General features: G+C 36.2%; 1 protein-coding gene across 1 annotated transcript in view; it reads right to left on the bottom strand.

Moving 5' to 3' along the window:
- The window catches only part of TTC17 (tetratricopeptide repeat domain 17), a 55507-nt gene that overhangs the window by 25588 nt on the left and 17666 nt on the right, over positions 1–12253 (bottom strand). Inside the window, exons 6-16 of the mRNA XM_032692517.1 lie at positions 11744–11853; positions 11321–11465; positions 10794–10933; positions 10400–10560; positions 9970–10082; positions 8905–9049; positions 8367–8481; positions 7961–8135; positions 7343–7420; positions 4912–5136; positions 2617–2803 (exon numbers count right to left, since the gene is read on the bottom strand). Of these exons, the coding sequence (XP_032548408.1) occupies positions 2617–2803; positions 4912–5136; positions 7343–7420; positions 7961–8135; positions 8367–8481; positions 8905–9049; positions 9970–10082; positions 10400–10560; positions 10794–10933; positions 11321–11465; positions 11744–11853 (1594 nt within the window). The remainder of the gene's footprint in view (positions 1–2616; positions 2804–4911; positions 5137–7342; positions 7421–7960; positions 8136–8366; positions 8482–8904; positions 9050–9969; positions 10083–10399; positions 10561–10793; positions 10934–11320; positions 11466–11743; positions 11854–12253) is intronic.

Genomic DNA, 12253 nt, shown 5'->3' with positions numbered 1-12253 from the left:
CAGTTTGCACCTTGTCATCAAAATGTACCTTCCAGACTGTCATGGTGTTAAACAATAACAGGTTATGTTCCTTTATGAATTTATGTGACATCAACATTTTAAAAAATGTTGTAAATGCAACAAGTAGTGTAAAATATTAGCATCTAAACAATTCTCATTTTTTAGGTTCCATATAGTGGCTGAATAATGGTATATACTATTGTATTAGAATGGAAAGTCAAAATTCAAACTTACAATCTCTTTTCAATTATTTTCTTTGGACTGAAGGATGAACAGAAGATTTCCAATATTTCAGGATACTTGTAAGTGTGAAGTGTGATTTCTGAGTATGCATTCTTGAAATAATTCTGGCTTTGGAGACTTAACCTCACTTTCATACAGCCTGTCAAGGTTCCTCTTGAGTCAGTTGAAGTTTACAGAGGGGAAAAAAAAATATTTCCCCAAACCTTATGAAAATAAGATAGGCACATCTATCTCTCCATTTTTTAATTTTGAGTTTTGACTTAAACCACAAATCATCATCAAGGCTGAATTAACCAGTATGTTTATTTTACACTCTGCACAAGAATGTACAAAGAACATTTACACTATCTGTCAGGTTTGCACTTTCAGGTTTCTTGCACTCAGACAAAAGATGACCTAAAGAATAGTATAAATAAAAATGAAAAAGAAATATTAAGAACAGTCACGGAAAAAGGTAAAAAAAAAATAGAGTAAAATACTTAACTAGTGGAATACTGAAATTTAATAGGCAAATTAACAAGCTAAGGCATATTCAGCTCCCTCTTGATGTAGCATCTTCACAGATTCATTAACAAACAACACCAAATATCAATGTACCAGATGAATATATTCGTGCTCACTTTGTTAACCTGTGGCCAAGGTAGCAAAAGAAGCAAAGATAACACTGTTCTTAGAAGCACTTTTGACAAGGGTTCTCCCTCACATTCAGGAAAAAGAAACTTCCTAAACAGCATATGCAGCAACAGCTGACCTCAAAATGAACATCCTGGAACAGGAATCAATGCTAACAGAGGCCAAGAATCAATCAAAACAGATTATGACAACTTTAAGAAGAGCATACAAGACAAAAGAAAGATGTCAAAGATCACTTTGGAGTTCAGATGCAGACACTGCTTGTTTACCATCTCGGTTCTGTGAATATCCTTTTAAATCATTTTCTGCTTACCTTCAAAATGAAGTAGCTATCACTGGAACAACTAAACTTTTGAGTTACAGACATTTTAAAAAAGATCTTAATTAAAAGTAAACAAACACTGATTTTTTTTCTAGAACAGTGAAGTGTCTCTTGTGATGAAATGCGCAAGTTCCATTACTGCTTACAGTTATCTACTAGGATTTTTGTAAGAAGGGCAATCTGAAGTTAAGAGATTCATCGCGAAGCACCAGCATATGGAGGAGCTGACATTATGAGCATCAGCAAGAGCCCCATCAGTTGGGCCATAACACCACTTACTACAGTACATTTATCCAAACAGCATTCATTTCTCACACAACTGATGTACTGTCAATCAGAGCAAAATGCATAAGGCTAAAAAAAGAGTATTATTCTAATGGCATAGTCCTGAAATTTCACGTACAGTGGCATCATCCATACTGTACCAGGAGACATGTAGTCTAGACTACGTTTAGACTACACAGTTCTAGATGTTAAATCAGAGGAGGTTTCTCCACGTCTTTTCACTGGAGATGGAATTAAAAAAAACACCTCAGAGGAAGTTCTAGCAATACCAAAAATCAGAAGCATTTATCTGGTGAGGTTTTCATTTAAAAATAAGGAAAAGATTAGACAGAAAGATACCTTAGTAACAATTTGAGAGAGAGAGGTTTATAAAATATACTAATATATGTTCTTCAAGATTGCTCAAGAGCAGCATATTAGCCATATGCAAGCATACACAAAACACTGAAAATATTCAGTGGGATTGACTAAAATAAAAGAATCCACCTCCAAAAGCTATTTTTTTTAATACAAGTAGCCACTAATGACAATAAAGCATTCAATCTCAAATATTTTAAAAGCGAGACTGGATTCAGTCCTTCTTCTTAGAGATTTCTGGAGGGTTAAGAGCAGTGACCACAGGTCTCATATCAATGAAATAATGTTGACACAATATAGCCTATTCCTTAAAGACTGAACACTAGGAAATGACAGCCAAAGTACTGAACACACTGAAAGAATATGAATTAAACTAAACCACTCTTCACCAAATTCTTCAGCTTTAAGAAAACAAATCCAATTATCTGTAAATTTTGAAGGGATGTACAAAGGGATTGTTGAGTAGCTTAGCAATAGAAGTTGTGTATTTCCATAAATACTGAATCCAGCATTCTTGGTTTACCAGTAAGAAATTGATGAGGCTGTTAAGGTATTACTGACACACTCAGGAAGTAATCTGCATTCAGTGGAAGCCCTCTGGATATTTAAGAAGTCATCCTCAAGCAATTATTCAATGGACTGTAACTTTTCCATTAAAAGCAGTTTCTCAACCTTGATCCTTAAAGCAAAAGGATGGATTCTTGGAAAAAAGGGTGCAACACCCAAAGCAAACAGACACTATTTGACTTGTGGTCCATCTTTCAGCAGTTGCTTACCACTGCACACAGTCGAGGTGATGTTGTACAGAAAAGGATAAAACTGCAAACAACGGATCATCTTCAGGCTGCTTTCGCACTCCAAACACTTGGTTGTCAAATTCAGTGCATGTCTGAAGGCCTGCAGGGCTCCACTTACGTTGTTCAGAGCCAGGTATGTGTTTCCTAGGCTCAGAAAAGTCAGGGGCTGAAAAGAGAAAAGCAATGCACCCAGCATAAGTATGTTCACTGTTTAAGACTGAAAAGAGACAGGAAAAACCCTTGTCAATCCATACTCTCCCAAACTTGGCTACAAAGAATTCAGAAAACTTCTTAAACTAGGACTACCTGTTCTTCAAATGGAGAACTAACAGCTTGATGCATTGGTGCTAAACAAAAGTTGTTTTGACATAGAGTTATGTTAAGAATTATGTCTTCCTACAATAAAAACCCAGCTGTTAAATACCACAAACTGAAATGAAGCGCTAAATACTTATAACCATCAGCAACATAATGTTTACTGCATAGAGTACCAAACTGAATGCGTGAAGGCAGTTTATAACATTTAAAAGTCAGAAAAAAAGTAAAAATTTTTCTAGTGTTCTAGCAGGACAGACACATTTCATTTGTCAAGAGTGTTCAGATTTACCTGAGCAGAACTAGGTTACTGCAAACACCAGTGTCACACTAGCTTAGTGGTACACATTCATGCCTTTCAATTCTTTAAAAAACGGTATTTTTGTCCGCTGCTTTTGGGCAGTCTCGCTAAAGTATGTTTTTTTAGAGAAGTAAAGAGTATAAACACCTTTTTCACTGGGTAGAACTTAATTAGCACTTTAATACAGGCACACAGTAAAGCACTACATTTTGTTTGTTGACTGAAAAGTCTTTTCCTTGCATGAAGTAATTTGCTGCAATTAGCAGTATAATGCTAGAATAATGAACTACAGTATTGTAATTTAGCAGTCATTTTTCCCACTGAAATAGTTTTATGTTCATTGTCAAACAATGTGGACTCTGATCAGTAACTTAAGATTTTTGAAACTCATCTTAGTTTGTATTATTAAGCAGCATTCAGAAAACAGTGCAAGCTGAGCAACAGGACCTTTTTTAACAGTTTTTGCTTATATAGCACATTCTTTACTCCCTGTAGCTGTAATTAATTTTAATTTGTATTTACACTATATTCCAGGAAATACTATTCAAGTATAAAGTCTCCTGCTAATTTTTTTGGTACAATAGGTATTACAGGACAGAGTACATCTGAAAAAAACAGGAGCAGGCATTACTGTAACGAGGTAGGATTCACTAATATTTTTGAATGAAAGCCCTACTTACACAGTATGGTCCTAAGAATCCCTAGGCTCCTCCCCTCCAAGGCTGTGCTTTCTTAAAGCACATCATTCAAGCATAGTTCTCTCTATACTTCCTTTTTGCATTCTTACCCACCACCCAAATGGGCTAGATTCCTTTCCAACATTTGAAAACTTCTTTCCGAATGCCATATTGAAAAAGCTTTTTCTGTTTTTAGCTTTTTTATGAGCTAGGTGACTGGTGGCCTAGCAGGTTTAAGCTCTGTTAGTCTAACTACAGAGCACACTAAGAGCTCTCACTTGAGCTTCTTACTGAAGCATCTCAAATCTAAGACCAAGACCGCCTGCTAGAGGAAAGCTGTCCCCCACTATGCCACGCCCCCTCCCCTTCCTTCCCACAATTGTTGTGGCCAGTCCAGTAGTTCAAAGAGTTTATATAGAAACTGTCTATATGACATAGGTGACAACCTACAAAATATTTATAATGTTACTGTTCAGAAATACAAAAACCTGGTTTGAACCTATGGTTGGAAATAAAGTCACCAAACAACTAGAACACAGGTTTTCCTCTATGACAAAATCTGCGGACAAATAAAACAGTAGAGACAAAAAGTCAAGTGTCACAGAAAGATGTGTACACAGTAAAAGATCCTGGTGACATATATGCTAATTTAAGGATCTTAAGAATGCTGACAGCATTATGAATCTCTGTCTTAGATAAAAATGTTACCAGACACCCTTGGAGGCACTGCTGATAATACAGGTTTTGGGAGGCTAAAAATCTGTCACTGATTTATAAAGACTTCTCTAGATGTTTATACTCTCAGCAATCAGCATCACCCCAATGCGATCAAGAATTCAAATGGAAATTAACATCTGTTGCAAATCACAAGCTGGAAGTTGAAATGCATGCACAGGTAAGTAAGCACAAGTAACATATATTTAGAAAATAATGAAGGAAAACGCATTCACTGCTGAACAAACGCAAACCCCATCATCCTACCTCAGAGGCATTGATGGCCAAAGCCTTCAGCAGGAGTCTGCTGGCATCCAAATGAAGACCATAATGAAACAAGAGGTTGGCAAGGTTGACCAGAGGGATGTCCTGATACTCATGCGGAGCCAAATTATATGCTTTTTGCAAACAGGTGATAGCAAAGGTGCTATTTCCAACTGCACGCCAGTACAATCCAGCTTCATTAAGCACGAGCCATAGAGGATCTTCTGGCTAAAGGAGAGTCAGGAAAAGGATAAAAACACCCACAAAAAGGTGTCTCAGGAAGACAGAATTGCCTGCTATTTAGTAAGAAGAAAACAGAACTCACCCTTGCATACTATCTTATTAACTAGATACAAATTAGACCTTGTTGTGTCTGCTAGCAGATTATTCAATCTGCTCTATTCTACTCAAATTGGCACCATTTACAATCTGAACTGCAATTTAGTAGCAGCTGCTGCTCACACTCTACTCATATGACTGCCTTATATATTGACCACAAAATCCCTTCAAATATACAAGTGATAATAGTCAGTTCACTTCAGGAAGGAACATTTGTGAGCCACTTCAGAGTCTTAAAATTATACTAACACAAATGTATGTAGAAATGTTACAGTTTGAAGGTCAGGCATATCCTGACCTTCCCCTGACAATTTAAGGTTTCAGGTTTGTATTTTTCTTAGACTTAGTTATCTATTTGTCTTATCAAAGTTGACAACTGACATGCATTAGATACTATTGAAAGATATAAAATAGGAAGCAATAAGTGAGGGCAGGTGGAAGAACGGAAGAAGTGTCAAATAAACCTCTGAGTGCTCCTTCCTCCTCTTTCACCTATAACAGAAAAAACAAACACCCTAGAGGAGAAATAGCAAAATTTTAAAATCCTGGCAGGTGGACAGAGGTAGGTAAAACATCCCCTTTCAGATGCACTTTCAAATTACTTAGAAACATGTTCTTGTTTTTAATATTTTCAGCATTATGTATTACCCAATTCTGTACAAAGAGTTTACAGCATAAAAGCAACACCTGAAATTAATGTCCAGTCCAACCTACATGTCTGAAGCCCAAATGCATGCATGAATAGGAAATGTGCAGCTAGAATTAAGGAAGCAAAACAGATAAGGATCTTTACAGTAGTATTGTAGAAATACAATGCAGCTGGCATAACAGTAATACTGTGTTGAAAAGTTAATCAGTAAGAAGATTTTGTTCCAGGTTTTAAAACCCTCACACAGGAGGGTTCTAACTATTTGGTTCTAGATGAACTGGAAGATATCAACAGGAAATATTATTCTTTGAGTACCTTACATAATCTATAATTTTAAGAGTATTTATGATCTCTATTTTGCAATGCACATACATAACATTACTTACACATTATTAATTCCAAACTTCTCACTGCATTACACTCCATACACAAGTCTCAATGTCCTCTCTTTAACTAAATCCTCAGCAAGTTATTAGCATTTTGTCTTTCCCAATACAAAGATACCAACTGTGGCCTTCCTGCTCTGAGGAGTTTATCATTAGCAGAACAGGCGTGACACAACACTGTTCTTATATCAGCATCTAAACGACCGAGGAATTCAGGCTCTTAGCATGACAGCAACAGAATACTACAGTTAAAACCAAAATACCCATGCACTGCGCCATAAGACAACACCTATAGGGCTGTTCTGAACAACATAATAATAGGAATCAACTCATACTGATAATTTTTCTTCTGGGTAAGACAGATGCACATAGTAAAAAGTACTGATTTCAGAATAAAAAAATATACATATATATATATATATTGCCTTGACACAACTTCTACAAGAAAGTTAAATTGAGAAATATCAGCCTGACAAGTCAAAAAGAGTCAATGTCTATATCTCAATGCTTCCTTGTCATTTGACTTGTGATGACTCTCAAAGGCCCCACGCAAGACGGAGGTGGCACTCCACAGGGTGTTATACAGATGTACATTCTTTGCTCCAGAGTGCTAATTATCCTGACAGAAGATTGATAGAGGGTTGGTTTCTTTGGAAGGAGAGCAGGGGGAAAGCAGGGTAGTGGGAAGGAGGAGGAAGAGCAAAAGGCAGGCATGAAGGGAGGGGTGACATGAGGAGTAGTTCCAAGTTCTCTCAGTTAAGCAAATGTCTGCCAGAATTAGCTAACAGAACTATCACAGAACTGCTGTTCTGAGTCCTGCAGTTGTAACAACAACAAGTAACTACAGGTCTGTTTGGTCTACATTAAGCTAATTTAGATACTTCTCTATACTTTCACGCCTTACTTGTAAACATGGATTTTTAAGCTAGTTTCATCTCAGTTTCAGGCAGCAAATAAACTTAATTCCTCGTATGTCACTGACTGACTGACTATTTTAGAAGTATAGAAACAAGCCTCAAGTAAGAATTCTGAATTCATCTCGTTCAACAGCTTGACATACCTTTTTCATGGCATGATCTAGAAACACTCCTATCTTCGCCTGTGTAATAGATTCATTGTTGATACGAGAATGCAAAACCTGAAACATAAAGATAGTGTTTTTTTCCCCCTCCAAACAACTGAATAAACCTTACAGTCTACATAAACAAGGGCCATTCAAGTCTTGCTTCTTTAAGTCTTTCCTTTAGCAAAGGGAAGAAAAGGATACTGTTTCAAACAGAGGATGTGAACACATAACACTTCAAGGAGCCAATCTTCATAATGCAATATGAAGGACTCACTCCAGCCTTAAATTACCAACTTGGTACAATACAGTTCTTAGAAACCCCAAGAAGATGAATCATGTCAACCAACTGTTAAAAGATTTAAAAATTTCAAATAGTAAATTATATTTCCTTTTTGTGTGCTTTTCGTCAGTATTTGAAAAAGTCAGACAAGTTCTCCCTTTCTCCATGCCCATTAGAAAGCACTTGCTCACCTTTTTTGGAAATACTGATTACCTTATGATACCAAGGAATCCTTTAAATATCAGAATCTTTTATGTTTTGTGTAAGATTTTTAAGGCAATAAAGAGGAGAATTTTATAACAGAAGAGAATCAACAAGATAACATCTCTTACTTGTCTTGCTCGATCATCTGGCATCCTGAATTTCAAATCTAGACTAGTGTCTAGTTCCTTGACCAGTATGTTTAGAGATTCATTGTTACGAGCATCAGTAATGGAAGAACAATCTGGTGCCTGTGTTTCTCCATGCTCAACAGTATCTCTTGGGATACTCAGGATTGGATGGATCCTAGCAATAAGGAGAAATAAGACAAATTAACAGCATGTGCTGCCTGTAATTGTGTATAAACAAAAGACATCAATCAAGGAAAATGCCTTCCTTCTGTGGAACGGTCAGAAAGAAGTCTGAACACATCTGTGCTGATGATTACTAATTGCATCCATCCTCTCCAGAAAAAAATATTCATTAAGGTATTAGTGTGAAAATTTACAAATACAGTTTTTAAAAGTCAGCACTTGCCTGAATCCCCTATTTTCTGGAGGCAAGAAATAAGTTGGCAGTTCTTCTGGGTCAGGAATTTTGGGGAAAGATTTAATGCATTCTGATCGCTGAGGCCACAGAATATGCTGTTGTCCTAAGGGGAAAAGGAATTATTTTTATAATTTTCTCAACATTTTTAATATTCTAATTAACAAGCTAATAAGAACACAAGGAACAGTCCAAAGGAAAAAAAAAGAGATTTAAAAACCTATTATTTTTCCATCTTTTTTTGCATATCAGCAGTTCAAACTTCTATTTTTACTCAGCTGTACAGCTTTACTTACAGCAGATGTTTACAGAACAACTCCCTCTGTGCTGTAGTAGAGTTTCAAAGGATGGGAAACTAGTACAGAAAAACTAGATAAATGTTTATATGTTGATGAAATTCAGAATGTTACATTCTCCAGTGCTGCCACACATCAAAACTGCAGCCTAAATGCTAAGAAGTTTCATAAACAAGGAGAAATTTCAGTTTCACCACTCCTCTTTGAAAGGGCAAAGCCTATCCACTCTTCACTTACTCTGTTGGATTCTACACTCCACACTGAAACAACAGAACGAGCAACAGGGGAAGACTGCAAGGACTGGCTATGAATGCTTTGGTTTGCATGAAGATCCAAATTCACAGATGTCATACTAGAAGTTGAGGAGTCTTCACCAAACTAGAAACAATAGAAAAACAAAATTTAATAAAGAAAAGAGATGGTACATTACTGGCTGAATTTCTGCATATTTTTTTCCCCCCACCATTTATGTAGTTAAGTCTCACTGATGAGCTGAAACTTGGGTAGCAGAAAAAAAAAAAAGAAGAAATCTAAGTCCCTCAATCTACTCACACCATGGAAAAGTACTATTCATGTTGTAAATAAGTCACAATGAAAACACTAGTGCAAACAGACCACAACCAAAATCTACTTATCTAGATTGCATAGCTTGAGTTCAAGTCAGAGTTACTAAGACTCATGGCTTTCAGAATTATCTCAATAATCTGATTTTATAATTACTATAGTAGGAAAACCAACCAAGAAGAAAACAACATACTTAAAATAATTATTCCTGTTTCTTAAACTAGTTAGAGGAAACTCCAGAACATATTCCATATTGCAAAATAACTGAAACCATAATCTTTATCTGTAGTTCTAATACAGCAGAGGTGTTGCTTGGGTGGCTGTCATTCTGGATTTTCAGTATTAGTATACACCTTCCTTCCAAAACTTCTCAGTACTCTTGTATCAAATTTTCTTCGTGCGATCACAGGAAACTAAGACTTTGGACTAAAACGAAGTTTTTCAATTCAAATAATTCTAATAGCTCTCTTTCTAAGAAAAACAAAGCCTTGTGCAATAAATCTATACTTCTCTCTAGTTCTACAATTCACAGTCAATCTCAGCTTGTATTAATTACAAAGAAACTAGCATTAAAATACTTTAAACAACACTCTGGAAAAGAGACTAAATGATTTCTCACTATAATTACACACCCAAAATGTACCCTCTTTGTCAAGTCTGAAAAAATAGAATTATTTTGCAAATAAGGCAAATGGGATGCAACTTAAAGCAGTGGCACCAATTCACAGACGAACCTGAACATATTCCACATTTTCAAAAATGTCTCCGCGATGATAACGAACAGGTTGGTCCCACTGGCAGTGCAAGCTATGCTGCTGGTTGCCCAGTCTACAAATCTGATGGTTCCCTGCAGAGGACAAAACATTTTTTTATATTACATTAAGTGTGGTTTCTGAGGAGACAATGGCAGCATACAGTCAATCCCTGTGCCCCCAGTTCAGTCAATCCCTTTTTATTGACTTCATCAGCCCAGAGGAACCTACAGCTTCAAAAGACTGAAAAAAAGTCCTCGTTCAAGAACATGTTGCAATTTCTTGCTATAATAAGCAAAACACAGCAGCTACTCAGGGCCATCTTAATATATACAGAAGTTATGTCCTGACATAATTTGAATATGTGCAATACTTCATTGCTTTAATGAGAATGAACACTAAAAAGTTGTACCTAGTTGAGCTTCTTTTGCCATCTGTGTCTCGTGAATGATGTTCCTCAAGATTTGTTCCTCCTGGATGAGCTTGTACTTGTCTAAAACATCTTGTTGCCTAAGGTAATGGTCATGCTGCTTCTGGTATTCCTTTAATTCATTTAATGTTCGCTGAAGGGATCTTGAAAATTAAACAACAGAAAAATTTATTTGAATGCTTTCTAGAATATCACCTTCTCCTACCCTGTTGCATATTTTCAACACTGCATTTCCTTAAGTATTCTTATGCTTAATTCTACTGCATAGTCAAAGAATTACAGTGAGTTGAAAATCATTATCCTTCTTGAAATGCACATAGTTGCTGCAACAGAAGTTGGATTGTATGCATTGCCACTGGGATACTGCTTTAGTTACCTATGCTGGGCTTCCAATTTTTGCTCAAGTTTTTGCTGACATAAGACAGCATGCTTCCTTTTTACCGCTTGCTCAAACCCTGGTTTGGCCTGTAGAGCATGATCATAACACAGGACTGAGTGGTTGTACTCTCCAAGCATCTGAAGAATGACCGAGAGAGAAAGAATTAGCCATTGATCAGTAATATTTAACTAAAATATTCAACTTTTAAAGAAAATTTTTAAAGAAGGCCTTTAACTTGAGTTTTAATTTATGGTAACAAGCAGCCTGTCATTTCTGCCACTCAAACCACTATATCTGTTAAAGAAAGGCTGCAGTAAATTTTTATCGAATTTATTTCCAGGAAAAAAAATTTGCTGAAAGACAGACTTTTGGATGAAAGTCTCTTGACAGAATCTTAAACATTAAGCATGAAATCATGTCGAACTCAAGACACACTGTAAAAGAGTAAAGCATTACAAGTCAAGTCAAAAAAATTAAGTAATATTCAATTTTCTTCAAGTCTTGGAAAATAAGATTGTATTTACTGCGTATATATTTCCCAAAGTGTAATAGCTGGTAAAGAAGTCACTGTAATCCAGAGCTGCATGAACCACAATAGCTGCATCTGCAGAGAAGTGAGCCCGGTGCAGAATATTTGCCAAATTTACCAGTGCAATATCTTTATTTTGCCTAAAAGAATACAAAAAAGAAGCAAAAATGGACATTAAAGGAGGGTCAAATTGTAAAAGAATTGTGCATAAGGACACAGTCAGTTGTCAGTCACGCATCAAAATATATCATTTAAGGAAAACATCTCAACTATATATATGCCTAGTACAGAACACAGAGACCAAGAATAAGTAACATGGATTACTCATTAGTACACAGTCTTAGAAACCAAAACCTGTTTATTAATTAGGATAACTAGAAAAGCAATCTGAAAAGAAATCCTTATTAGCAATCCTTACCTTGAAGAAAAATGAAGGGCACGCATGGCACATTCTACTACTTGGTATGGCTCATTCTTTATTCGCCAGTAAAAAGAAGCCATATTATAGAGTACCCAGGAAGAAGAGTTCTGCAGTAAAGAGAAACACATGAACTGTACTAACTACTAAAACATGAACTAAAAGGTTAATCAGGCTTTAATTACTATGGGATTAAAAGCTGGTGCTCAGCTGCTCTAAGTTATCCTCTTCCACTGGAAAGCTGCCATTTGGCAACAGTTGTGACTGTTTAGGAAGAATGAACTAGCATACAAATGTATTAAAGAAACACGACTTCTGCCTTTCAGGCAGGTAAAAATTTGAAATGAGATGAAATGAGAGGTGACAGTAGTTTGAGCACCAGCAATTTAATGGGGTTCAATGAGAATTCCTAGATTTTGCAGGAAGGCATTTAATAAAAACATACACATTTCAGTACTGTTGTTTCTTCTTTGTTCTTTTAAGTACCTGTACTTTTGTTTAAAAGCTCTT

This window comes from Chiroxiphia lanceolata, chromosome 6 (genome assembly GCF_009829145.1).
Source record: "Chiroxiphia lanceolata isolate bChiLan1 chromosome 6, bChiLan1.pri, whole genome shotgun sequence".
In the NCBI taxonomy this organism is placed as follows: domain Eukaryota; kingdom Metazoa; phylum Chordata; class Aves; order Passeriformes; family Pipridae; genus Chiroxiphia; species Chiroxiphia lanceolata.
The sequence above is the reverse complement of the archived record's forward strand: the minus strand, read 5'-3'. Positions and strand labels throughout refer to the sequence as shown.